At 36.0% G+C, this 13361-nt stretch overlaps 2 protein-coding genes across 2 annotated transcripts in view; both read right to left on the bottom strand.

Moving 5' to 3' along the window:
- The window catches only part of LOC107660860 (MKL/myocardin-like protein 1), a 53833-nt gene extending 49862 nt beyond the window's left edge, over positions 1–3971 (bottom strand). Inside the window, exons 1-2 of the mRNA XM_016450295.1 lie at positions 3847–3971; positions 3058–3128 (exon numbers count right to left, since the gene is read on the bottom strand). The gene's annotated coding sequence lies outside the window, so the exon portion shown is untranslated. The remainder of the gene's footprint in view (positions 1–3057; positions 3129–3846) is intronic.
- An 834-nt stretch (positions 3972–4805) lies between these two features.
- LOC107660859 (regulator of G-protein signaling 9-like) overlaps positions 4806–13361 on the bottom strand; it is a 16138-nt gene continuing 7582 nt past the window's right edge. Inside the window, exons 3-19 of the mRNA XM_016450293.1 lie at positions 13142–13192; positions 12853–12959; positions 12421–12472; positions 12169–12227; positions 11928–12004; positions 10384–10465; positions 10215–10277; positions 9545–9574; positions 9384–9445; positions 9125–9238; positions 8916–9031; positions 8635–8722; positions 8224–8362; positions 8051–8133; positions 7835–7958; positions 5349–5767; positions 4806–5272 (exon numbers count right to left, since the gene is read on the bottom strand). Coding sequence (XP_016305779.1) covers positions 5116–5272; positions 5349–5767; positions 7835–7958; positions 8051–8133; positions 8224–8362; positions 8635–8722; positions 8916–9031; positions 9125–9238; positions 9384–9445; positions 9545–9574; positions 10215–10277; positions 10384–10465; positions 11928–12004; positions 12169–12227; positions 12421–12472; positions 12853–12959; positions 13142–13192 — 1823 coding nt within the window. The 3' untranslated portion in view covers positions 4806–5115. The remainder of the gene's footprint in view (positions 5273–5348; positions 5768–7834; positions 7959–8050; positions 8134–8223; positions 8363–8634; positions 8723–8915; positions 9032–9124; positions 9239–9383; positions 9446–9544; positions 9575–10214; positions 10278–10383; positions 10466–11927; positions 12005–12168; positions 12228–12420; positions 12473–12852; positions 12960–13141; positions 13193–13361) is intronic.

The following is a 13361-nucleotide window of genomic DNA, read 5'->3' as shown; positions in this document are numbered from 1 at the left end:
CTACAAGTTCAGACATGAAGTATTGTGCAACTCCCACTGGAACTCACACACACTCAATGTCTTCCAATATGACTGGAGGCAGCAATTTACACAAGCATGTCAAATAACATCAGGTGGAGAACTCAAAGCCTCCAGCAGTGCTTGATTTAGGAATTTTTTTGGAAAACGCTTTGTCTGGTCTCATTTTCGACAGAACAAAGACAGATTGTATGGCTGTCTAATCTGCGAGTGAGAATAAGTCAGAGTTCTACACATCTGCAGTCCTGTGCATATTCATTTGTTAAATATTTTGGATAATTTGATAACGAAAACTGCAAGAAAAACTGCAAACCATAGTATAACGCAATGCATAGTATTAATAAAACCTAAATATTTAATATCCAATTTCAGAAGAAAAAAAATTCAGAAAAATGCAGTTGATTTTAGAACACTCGCAGTACAGGATTCAGATGTACAACTTATATATTTTTTTATTAAAAGCTTAAGTAACCAGCACATTGTACAAAATATTTTCTTTTGTGTGTTCACAGCATTTTGTTTTTATTTTGGAGGGTACGCAAACACACACACACACACATTGTGGATTAATTTGAATTATCCACCCATCTGTCCACATCTCCATGTTGCTGATTTTGTAATTTAGCCTTCTTTTTATTTATTTGCTTTCATTGTCCTTTTCTTTCTTCATCCCAACAGTTGGGCAGAATGCATTAAGCAGGAAAAAGTCTGGCATAAGCCCTGGAAAGAATTTTAGGACAATCACTGTAGCTGTAAAATCGCCACATGGAGCATTAGACGCAGTTTCCAACGAGACATTAAAAACAACTTAAAGTATCATCTGACTAGGAGCACAGTGATGGCAATGGTCATTCTGAGCATTAAAACTGTGGAGATGGCATTCACAAATGCACATTATGCAACTCTCCATTTGTGAGGTAATGTAGCACATCTACTGACATTAAAGGGACTGTCCACTCAAAAATGAAAATTCTGTCACCATTTACTAACCCATTTACCAAAGAAGATATTTTGAAGAATGTTGGTAACCAAACAGTTTTGGTTTTCTTTGACTCCTATTGTATTTTTGTCTATATTGTATATTATGTAATTCAATGGGAACCAGAACTATTCGGTTGCCAACATTCTTCAATATCTCTTCTTTTATGCTCCACAGAAGGAATGACATCTTACAGGTTTGGAACCACATGAGGGTGAGTAAATATGATAACAGAATTTTCATTTTTGGGTGAACTGATTTACTGGAAATAGATCAGAATATTAGAGGAGTGTTCCTGAATGCTGTTCTTAAAGAGCAACCAAATCAATGTCTAACTGTATAACCGAGTTATTGTTTCGAGTAAGCGTTGTCCATCTTGTTAGCTAATGCATTCTTCATTATGATCTCATCAGCATCCAGAGTCTATCGATACGTCAATCCCACCCTCCCGTCCCAAGAGAAGAGAGGTGGGGTGGAAAGAAGAAATCATTTTCTTTTAAGCAGTTACCTAATATTTGACAAGCCTTTTGGGACTATTTAAAAGTTTTCCTATTGCTGTACGCCTAACCATTACAGCAGAGTTTCAAGACCCATGGCAATTTGTGCCCTTTTCTTTAAGAAGTAGTATTAGATTACAGTACATTGTCTCCTGCCAGCTACGAAAAAAAAATCAATAACACATGTTAATATTAAAACCTGGCTGGCTTATCACATGGCTCTCTAGAACTGTGGTTCCCAACCCTGGTCCTGGAGGCACCACAACACTACACGTTTTGCATGTCTCCTTAATCAAACACACCTGATTCAGGTCATCAGCTCATTAGTAGAGACTCCAAGACCTGAAATTGGTGTGTCAGAGAAAGGAGACATGCAAAATGTGCAGTGTTGGGGTGCCTCAAGGACCAGGGTTGGGAACCACTGCTCTAGAACACTTGATTCTGATCTAAGAGGTGAAATATTGTTTATGACGATGCGAAACTGTACATTTCACAGTTACTCATGGAAACATACTGGTTCTGCTTTTGTATCACTCTATGCCTTCTCTCTTCTCATTCCAATGCAAATCAGAACAGCTAATTGGCAACACTGTGCAACTTAGCAGTTCAAATATAGCAGCTCAGTTTTAATTTTATGGTTAGCATAAATTGATAAATAGAGGTTCCCAACCAGTGGGCCTCAGCAGACTTCCAAGGGGGCAACAGGATGACTTAAAAATATTTAAAATGAATAAATTATTATTAATATATTAAAATAATTGAACTCTAACATAGAAATGCTAAAAAAAAAAATCAATAACTGAATCACAAAATTAATCCAATAAAACAAGTGGTTTGTTTAACATATCAACACTTCCAATTTCTGACAATAAAAAAAAAAAAGTTTAAAAACAAGCATCTTTGTCACACTTGGAGCATAAATGGTTGAGAACCCCTGCTTTATATAAGCATAACAAACTTTTTTTTTTTACAGAATCTTTAAATTAATATACAAGAAAGATAAAATAACTTAATATTACATGTTATTGTATGTATTTATTAGGCAAGCAGATATACAAAAAGCTGAATAATGTACAGTCAGCAGGTTATCATCACAAAATGAATCCTTCAATGTGCTACAAGACTGATGAGATTGATGGGTCCCGATCACGCTGCTGGAGTGTAATTTGTAGCAATGACAGACCGGCTGCACACTATTCCTTATATTTCTAAGAAAGGGATTATATTACAAGAACATTCCAACTTTACAGGAGAAACAGTGTTCAGACATGCAGTGTTCAGGTCTAGTACACTGACAAGGGTAAAGACGTAAAGCTCTCTGACATTCCTCAATGTGCAGGTCCACGCTTGCCTTTAACCATCAGCCACAAAAATAATGCTAAAAACACATAAGCCTTCACCTGAGAAATTGGCAAGTGATGCAGGTAACCCCATATCCCATTAACCAGACAGAACAACATAATCTGGATAGGCACAGCCTTCTGGAGTAGATCAGAAATTCTGAATTTGCCATGCTAGTACAGATGACTTCTTAATCAAATCAATATTAAAATTGCACGATACCTTAAATATGAGATCCACAGCAACAGATTTCAGCCTCATTTCCACTCACAGTTTGAGAGCATCTTGAAGGCCTTGTGAAAGAGATATACACGCACAAAATAAATACATAATCATTGCACAATATCTCAAAGCCAAACATCTAAATTATGCCATGAGTTACAGATACGTGTTGCCATAGCAGCAGTCAATGCAGATGCTTATGTAATAATCAGAAATGCCTCTTTTATACCAGTTCATGAGTATGCAGACAGAAGAACTGACCTAAATAGGCCAGATTTTGTTAATATATAATAAGTCCCTTGATAGCTAGTCTGTGTCCACTGTCCATCAAGTGGAAAAGGGACAGATCCGCAAGTGTTGTTGATTAGTAGGCGTGTCCCAGCACTAGCTCATCAAATGCTTCATAATTCTCGTACAAACAGTATAATCATACAGCATTATGACAGTGATTTGGCTTAGAAAATAAACAAACCACGACACACGATTCTTTTTAACACTTATTGTCGCTTGTTATTACACATTCATCACTGACGCGACATGAGGAAATGAGAAGCTTGTGCTGCTATGAAGCTCATGCATTTGAAACATCATCACGTTAAACGAGACTAAACGGGCCAGATATAGCAGGCCAGATCCTCGTCGCGACAGCTGCATGTATGTAGTAACAGACACTAGTCCAGTGGATCAAGTGAAATGTGCGCTGAGCAACAATACATGAGAAGCGGATGAATTGTCACATACCGCTAAAGGGGGACTCACGTGCGAACCTGTTTGATTTGAACAACTTACCGAGTCGCAAAGTGAAACGCAACAACCGTTCGGCTTTATAAAGTTGTTCGTGTGCTCAAAAACCTGTACTGAGGCATCCGGCTACTCTCTGCCGTTCAACCGCAGTGCTATGAAGCCAGTCAACATAGCCACAGCACTTCCGGAAAATAAAAGTCCACCTGAAATAAAAACATCACGATCTGCAGATAAAGATGCATGACTGCCAAAAGTGTATTAATTGTCTTCCGAATATTGATAAACATAAAAATGAAAATATAATAAAATGGAAAACAAAACAATTTTACATTAAATAAATGCAAAAGTGTATTAATTGTCTTCCGAATATTGATAAACATAAAAATTAAAATATAATAAAATGGAAAACAAAACAATTTTACATTAAATAAATTATCAACAAACAATAACAAATATACAATGATAAATAACATAAAGTAAAATTAAATTAAACAATGTAGTCAGACAATAACTTGTGGTCTTGTGCTTGCAAGACCAATGGCGTTGAATAATTTTGCTATGAAAATAAAAAGTTAGGATTAGATTACCTTGCGTTAAAATAAAAGTCCCCATCACCACAATTTTTTCCCCAGTTTCCTCTGTAGGGACGTTTTATAAGAAAAGAAACAAAATATAAATAAAATAATGCACAAATAATAACACTGGATGCTAAATATATACAGCACATGTACCAACTGCACACCAGAATAACTAACTTTGAATGATTTATTGAGGCACTTACACAATTTAAACATGAGTCATGAACAAATTCACATTCTGAAGTGAACTGTAAACATTTTAAAGGTTATACATTCAGACAGCAAATGTGTATCCACATTCTGTTTTACTGCCTTACTAGATTTACTTCTATGAAAATAAAATTTCTTAAAGCAATTCACATTTATGCATGTTTTGCAGCTATATAAAACAGTGAACAAGCCAAGTACAAAATCTTTTGTCCGCACCTCTAAACAAACTGATGATAAACAAAAAAAATCTCTTAAAATAAGGCCCCTTCAGTCATAAAAGAACAGTGACATCAGAATACGAATTTATGTATATAAAACCAACATTTAAACATATTATAACCAGATCATTGGCTACAATAACATGTATGCACTACCTAATAGCTATCAAAAACAACAGACAGGTCAATTAGAGGTTACTTCATACATTATTACCACAGCCTTCTCAGGGTTGTAAAACAGAATATTTATGACACAAGTATTGGTTCAGTGTATTTCCTTCCTCTCTACTGACTCGTCTATGACTCTTCTATCCAGCTCCATCTTGTTTGGTGACAGTTTCCCACGGACAAATTATTTCTTTCACACCTCCTCTTGCTGTATCAGGACTGTCATCCTCCTCGTCTTCTGAATCAATGGGGTAGATGCGGCATTCAGGTGGGATGTCAACTTTGATTTGAAAAAAGCTGTATAAGCAGTTTGGTTATTTTTCATATATTGTAAAATCACATCAAAATAAGGCCAAAAAGTGCATGTACTCACTTTGCAATTCTTCTGGGCTGAGGTTGTGCAAGCGGCTCCACTCCAAGGGGCTGTACTTTGCCTCCTCCTGAAGCCACAGCACATTTTGGGGATAGGCTGGCAAAGACAGATGGGGCATTGCATCCTCTGCGGAGGAGTCTGCTCAGTGACAGAGCCATACGAGACTTTGGGGCAGGTGGCTGCTTCTCTTCCTCTGATACTGATGCCTCTGCAATTGATGGGAAATGGGAGGAGGAAGGCCCTCCGTTGCCATCAAACCTCCTCTCTGAGGCTGGAGTGCTGTCGATAGCGACGCTGATGGGAGACGGGCAGGCAGCACTGTTGGGCAGTGTCATGAGCCCAGGGGAGGCAGTGGATTGTGCTTCACAAATGCCTGTATACACTGCCAGATGAGGCACAGGTGCTGTGAACCGGCAGAGCTGTGGGACACAGTTCATGCAAAGTATGTATTAGTACTAAATACTGTTTGTGTTGAGTAACCTGCAATTAGGAATAGAAAATACTGACCACGCAATACAGTGCATTTCTGGCAGGAAGTCCATCCAACAAATCAATGAAATGTATATTAGGTATTTTGAATTTGATGTTCAAGGAAAACTGTACTGATTTTGTCTTCTGGGAAACCTTCTGTAGCTTCTGAAGGGCAGTATTAAATTAAAAAATATATATTTGAACAAAATAAGAAAAATGTACACATCTTCATTCTGTTGAAAAGTTTTCACCCCCATCTCTTAATGTATCTTGTTTCCTTCTGGAGCATCAGTGAACGTTTGAACCTTTACAACTTTTGTAGGAGTTGCACACGAGTCCCAGTTGCCACCGATATATATATATATATAGTGCTAAAACTGTGCTGTTCTGTGTACATACGGATTAAACGTAACTGCTTCATAACAGTCCATTCATAACAAAGAATTCTGTTTTACATATATGCAAATAAAATAACTGCATTTGTATGAGAGCTGAACAAGCATGACATCTAGTGATCATGATAAAATGCACTTCAAAGATTTTCAAGGCACTGTTTTTACCATAAATTTGCATCCTATATTTGAGACAGTTGGTGTTATTCTCAGAAAAAAAGGTACAAAAGCTGTCGTTAGGGCAGTGACTTTTCATAACAGTAACCTTAAATGTACCAATTAGTACCTAAAGAGTGCATATTAGTAGCTTTTAAAAGAACACCACCCCAGTGGCAGCTGTTGTACCCTTTTTTTCTGAGATAGATTAGCATAATTATTGATTTCATTAAAGAGTATTTAATATCTGTGCTTTGCAAATCTTACTGCAATTATTTGTATTCTTTGCTTCTAACCTATCCTATTATTCATGTTTCAATTAATTACAAATATATTTTTGACTTCACACTTTGATTAGAAATTGAATAGAATCAAGCTATAAAATTATTGTAAACTCTCGGCTTACCTAATTTTGCAATTTCATAAATCTACTTTCAGGATAGTACTTTTCAGCAACATATTAAACAGCAACATATTTTTTTAATTCTTATTTTCATGTACTCACCCTCATGTTGTTCTAAACCCATTTCTTCTGTTGTAGACTACAGGAAAGGTTTAGCAGAATATTTACACTGCTTTCTTCGATACAGTGAAAGTGAACGATACAGTGAAAGTGGCTGTCAAGCTTCATTAAAGCATCATACAACTAGATGCAGCGACTCATGCTGCACTGACACTGTTGTCTTGAAAGTCTTGCTTGCCAGCCAAGGTCACCATTCACTTTCACTGTATAGAAAGAAACATCCTGGACCACTCTCGTGCTTATGAAATAAAGCAAGTCACTGCCGGTTTCAAACCACATGAAGGTGAGGAAATGATGACAGAATAGAATGCTAATTTCCTCTCAGTTAATGACATGAGGTCAAAGTTATTTTAGACAAGACTATGCACAAACTGATGAGATACATATATACATTTCACTCAACAACAATCACAAATGACAAAGACAAATGATGTGACAACAGATGGCATAAATGGTTTTACTATGTATTTGAATAAATTCATGATTTACAGCAAACTTGTAAATGAAAAAAACATGAGAAAAACAGACTGTAGTAATGAGGAGGACAACATCTGATCGTTTTTGGTTGTATGAAATGAAGTTCGACACACAGGAGATGTATGACATTTGACAAAACATAAATATGACAAAGATTAAAAATGATTGTGAATGACAAAACTGTGAAAGAATAACATAATGGCCTAATAACAAGGCTAAATGGAAGTTTTTGATGCCATTTCAAAAATATATCAAGCAAACCTTCAAAAACTAGAAATATCTGTGTAATATTACAAACACAGCAACATGCTCTCTATATAAATAAATTAGTTTGCAAGTCTGTTTATTGCTTTGACTAGAAAGGTGGTTTTCCTTTTTGTTTATCATAAATATTTGCTTATATCCATTCTTCGTGTTCTAGGTCTCTAGGTTCAGTTTTTCTGTTTCCTTTCCAGTTTGCTCATGACCTGTGTGATGTCCACCGGGCCACTCGCTGCAAGTTTGGCCTTCTGTTCTTCCTCCTGCTGTCTGAGGATGATGGGACTCAGGCTGGGCCGCCTTCTCTTGGCATTCTGCTCCAACTGCGTCTCACTAGGAGACATTTGAAAAGAGTAAAGAACGTTTTTAATGTCACTTATGCATTATAAAGCATATATTGGAACTAACAGAAAGGTGCATCTCACGTGAATCTGTGTGGTTCAGGAGCAACGGCCTTCTTTTGAGTTTCCTTGAAGACTGGGGACTTGAGATATCGCCCGTATGAGTCCTTAATGACAGATCATAGCCAAAATTAAATTCAAGTTTGTAAACGGCACAAGGCATTTTGAGTTGCAAAGTTTTACTTGAGATCAGAGACCTTTTTCATGAGCATGTAAATGTGAGTCTGGGCAGCATCCAGTACATAACGATGAGGATGTGCCAAACCCTTCACTGTTATGTCCATTGTTTTGCCATCAATGTTGATCCAACGAGGAGCTCCACGGGCCAAAAAGGTCCTAATCAAATAAAAATAAAAAATGCCAGCGTTAAATGCTGATATTTATTATTTATTTATTAGTCATTAGTTTCATTAATGATTAAAACAAGTAGGAAAAAAACTGAAAAAATATATATTTTATAATTATAAAAACTGTTGCTATGTATATATATACATATATGTGTGTGTATATATATATATGTATAATAAATTATATTATTACATTTCAGCTGCTGAAAATGGTTGTTTTTCCCTCACAGAAATAAACTGCCAAAAAAAAACGTTCCTTACTTATATATTTGCTGAGCTTTTTCTTTCATTGTCTCAGCAGCACCCCATTTCAGATCCTCACACGCCTCCCAGAAGGCAAGATTCTCACCTATTCAGTAATCAGATTATAGTCACAGTCTATCACATAAATAATAGTCATTGCAGTTTTGAATATGAACATCAACAATTAAATAGCATTTTTAAAATAGGGTAGACCTAAACCAACAAGTCACCAAACAAGTCTAATGCCAACATTGTTCAAATGTTAGCATCTAGTGGAGCAAGTTTAGAAACATGCATACCACTGAACTCTTTTTTAAGGAAAAGGCGGAAATCGGCCCTTCCCCGAGGGTCCATAAGCAGTTCTCCAAAGCTAAAAGTCCAGCGCTCCACCCTCATTTTAGTAGGGGTCTCAACACTGTATGAACCAAAACACACAATATTTAATCACATGTATAATTAAGAAAAAAACAAGCTTTTGTTTAAATAAAAATGTTTGTATCTGGCTCACTTTGGCATGTTGAGGGTCCAATATGTAACATCATCTGTTATCCAGGGGCTGCTTGGGAGGCAGGTGTGGAGAAATGGGTCATGTTCTTTGTATGTTGTTGTGTACTTAATAAGTCTGCAAAAAATTACAATAAAATTAAAAATAATATTAGTATGCATGTAATATAATTATATATTAAAATATTTTAAAATAATATTTTTAAAAAATTTTTTTAATATACAGGATTCTACCCATAACATGTTATATCACAGTAACATACGCTCCAATTGACACAGATGACTTCACCCTTGGTCTCATGATACACTGCTGAGTGAACATAATCTGCAAGAAAACACAATGATTCATTGGTCAAAAAAAAAAAATTATATTTTGCTTTTTGCATCTAAATATCTGTGCTAGTTAAAGTTTTTCGGTACTTACAATTCTTCTGTAGTAGTCAGGTGTTTTTTTCTGTAAAACAATTTTAGAAACAGTTTAAGCGCAAAGAAAGGAAGTGGTGACACATACTAAAGGACAGTGTTGAAAGCAAAAGATTGACATTTGAGCATGTTTGGGTTAAGAGTCTGAAGAGAGAGTGAACATGGTCTCTTTGTGGACTTGCAATGTCATTTTAAAAAGCATGCACTCATATTTCTATTAAACAGAGTGCATCCGATTTCATGATCCACTGAGTGTGTGCTTTCATTTTGTAGTCATCTGCTGTTTCTTGTCATGTGTCTCAACAGATAAGTTTAGGAATCTGTAGGAAAGAAAGAGAGAAAGGGTGTAAGACAAAGCTATTTTATTGAATACAATCAGACCTTTGCAGTGGCAAGCAGTCAGATTATGATCATTTAAATCCTATTGGATATAAGCTGACATACTAGAAATATCCTTGATAAGCCCAGCACAACAGGCTCTCATCACAAATATAATCTCAGCAGTAGTATCTGTTAATGTTAGATATACAGCCCCGTGTCTCATTACAAGATTCTTCATCAGACCTACTACACTGTATTTTGAAAGCCTAGTTGTCATCTTGAATGTCAAAATATTTTAAGAGTTTTTCTCTTTAGAAGTTAATACGATTATTTTTCACACATACCTTTACCTCCTCCATATTAGGGTCGACCATCCTGTCGTGTCCATAGTCCATGGCACTAACTGTTCCTGGCTGTTCAGTGGAAATAGCACAATTGTACTTTCACATCTTTAAGTCACTTTGCAAGGAAATATGTCACTTTAATTGACCTTATATACTCAGTCTAAAGGTAACTCACTGGTGGCCGATGTACAACCCAGTAGGCCCGTTCCTGACAGTCAAAAACCACCCGGTCTGGCTTCTTCCTCTCCTTACCCGCCCTACACAAAAAGCAATGCGTCTTTTACAGTGGTGGCCAAAATTATTAGAACACTTGACAGATCTGAAAATATTGACATTTTTTTGCCTCCAAAACATGATTTCATTTCGTAATGTTCATGAAACATGCAGACGATTGCTCTGAGCGCAACAAATATCAGATGAAGTGAGTCGTACAGTTTTTTTGTCCACTTTAAATTTAATATTTGGTATGTCCACCTTTTGCAGCAATTACAGCAGTGCATCTCTCTGGCATAGTGTCAATATATTTTCTGAGAGCTTCAACACTAATGTTATCCCATGCCTTCTGCAACTCAAGCCAAAGGCTTTCCTTTGAATGTACAATAGATCTGTCCAGTTTATTTTCCAACTCGCCCCAAATTTGCTCGATGGGGTTGAGGTGCGGACTTTAAGGGGTCCAGTCAATCATTTTCAATGTTCCAGCAGATTCCTTCTGTTGCAGGTAGTTCTGGCAATAGTTTGATTTATGGTATATATATATGGTACTTGAAATAAAGTAAATGTGAAATAAAACATATCAAACAATTATTTCAGCGAGTTGCCCAGAAAACATTTCTCATTTTTATTCAGTGAAGCACTATACTAAAATAATAATAAAAAATAAATAAAATCCATAGAGACATAATGACAAAAACATACAAAATGAAAACAGAAAACATACAAATAAAACAATCATAATAATAAATCATTTTCAATGTTCCAGCAGATTCCTTCTGTTGCAGGTAGTTCTGGCAATAGTTTGATTTATGGGTATTGTAATGGCTAATTCAACAAAAACAACTGAAACCTCTTAAATTTGCCAAGGGTTCTAATAATTTTGGCCACCACTGTTTATGCTGAAACAAATAGCTATATAAATAAAATACACACTGCCTGGCCAAAAAGTTGCTGTTTGGATTTAAATAAGCAAATACTGAAGGGTCTAGAATTGGATTATTTTTGCCGTGATTAATATATTTTCGGCAACAGTTCTTTTAACTCTAATTGATGCAGTGTGTAGCTTTTAATAAAAAACATGTCTGGAAAAAGTACCTAGGATGACAATGACCAGATTCACTAGGCTCAGATTGTGAAAGAGAGCATGAGACATCATTTTCACACATGACTTGGTCACCATAGAGTTGTGTCCTTAACCCTTCTGAAAGTCTTTGAGATGTGATGGACTTGGCTTTAAAGAAGGGTTTGACTATCCCATTGTCAATAACGCAACTCTTGATGGAAATAAATGTGGTGTTGCATAAGGTTGTTGGAGCAATGCCACAACGAATACACAGTAATCAAAGCTAAAAGCTGTCAAATGAAATATTAGAGTGTGCTTTTTTTGGCAAAGCAGTGTATGCCTGAGCAAGAGAAACATTCACTAACCTGTGTACACACGTATTGATTGAGCCATGATGATCAATCATAAATATTCTGCAATATTTAAAGTAAAGTGTGACCCACCTGTACTGCTCTTTGGCCTGCATTACAATAAAATCCCACTTGTGATTCATCCATTTGTAAAGATTGTTGTACTGTTCCTGAGTAGAGAAACATACAAATTTTATGTCTAGTCTTGTAATTTGTCATGCAATTTATTATAGTGACTTCCTCTTCCTCTGCATTACAACATAGGATTTCATAGAAATTAATATATATTTAATACATGAGTATTAAGACAATGAAGGATAAGATGTTCAATTACCTGTTCATACAGCTCCAACATCCCTTTCTTGCGTATATTTCTCTTTGCCAAATAAATTGCTGGAGATACACATATAAACATCTGACCTTGCCAGTAAAAGCCAATTTAAAGATGTGATATGACTCAACATGAAAGCAATTTATCACATTCTTTATCTCAGACAGCTGTTTGAAGAATAATGAACAACCTCACTGTGAATGATTGCTATGACAACCTATCAGCACGCATGAAAAATGAAAGATGATTACACACCATAGTCTGTGTCTTCCACCAGCCACTGCTGCGCAGGCCAAAAATATGGGGTCTGGAAGAAGAAATGTATAGAAGTAGGAATGGAAAAGATTAGTACAAAGCATATGGAAGGAAGAACTCCTATATGCTCACCAAGGCTGCATTTATTTGATCAATAACAGTCAAATAAGTAATATTATGAAATAGTATCACAACTGCTTTCTACTGTAATATAGTTTTAAATGTTAATAATTTCTGTAATGGGCAAAGCTACATTTTTAGCAACCATTACTCCAGTCTTTAGTGTCACATGATCATTCAGAAATTATTCTAATATGCTGATTTGGTGCGCAAGAAACCTTTCTCATTATTAACAAAGTTGTGTTGCTTAATATTTTTGTGGAAACCGTAATGGTAATATATGTTATTTTATAGGTTGTTTGTGAAAGTTACCTGAAAGCGGTACAGGGATGTGTCTGATTTAAGGATGAGTCTCTTATGATCTTGTAGTGGATAGATGTACCCAAACGCCACCATCATGGTCCCCATAGCTCGGGCCTCTAAGCATTTAGAGTGAGAACGTTAAACAAGACCCAAATGAACAGTACGGCATCTCACACCATCGAATTGCATAGCAAGAATATCTTAAAGCATATCTGTAATACTTTATACAGATCTGGAGTGGGATATATTTTTTCAGAATTATTATATTACAAAAAAAAAAACGATGTACTTGACTTACCCGCAGCATCTATTTTGAATTGATTAGCGATCCATGCAACAATATCTTCCCCTGAAAGAACAACGCACACAATAAACATGTTAATAGTTAAAGTAAAATGTTTCAGAGTAATAAAAGACTGTATCAGTGGGTGGGAAAGTTGGCCTTCAGATTGAATGTGCCCACCAGGAGCCATCAGCAAAACACACACACACCAGGGTTATTATAGTTAACCAAAACA

This window comes from Sinocyclocheilus anshuiensis, unplaced genomic scaffold, assembly GCF_001515605.1.
Source record: "Sinocyclocheilus anshuiensis isolate Anshui unplaced genomic scaffold, SAMN03320099.WGS_v1.1 scaffold2562, whole genome shotgun sequence".
Classification (NCBI taxonomy): domain Eukaryota; kingdom Metazoa; phylum Chordata; class Actinopteri; order Cypriniformes; family Cyprinidae; genus Sinocyclocheilus; species Sinocyclocheilus anshuiensis.
Note: the sequence above shows the minus strand (reverse complement) of the source record. Positions and strands in the feature narration are given on the sequence as shown.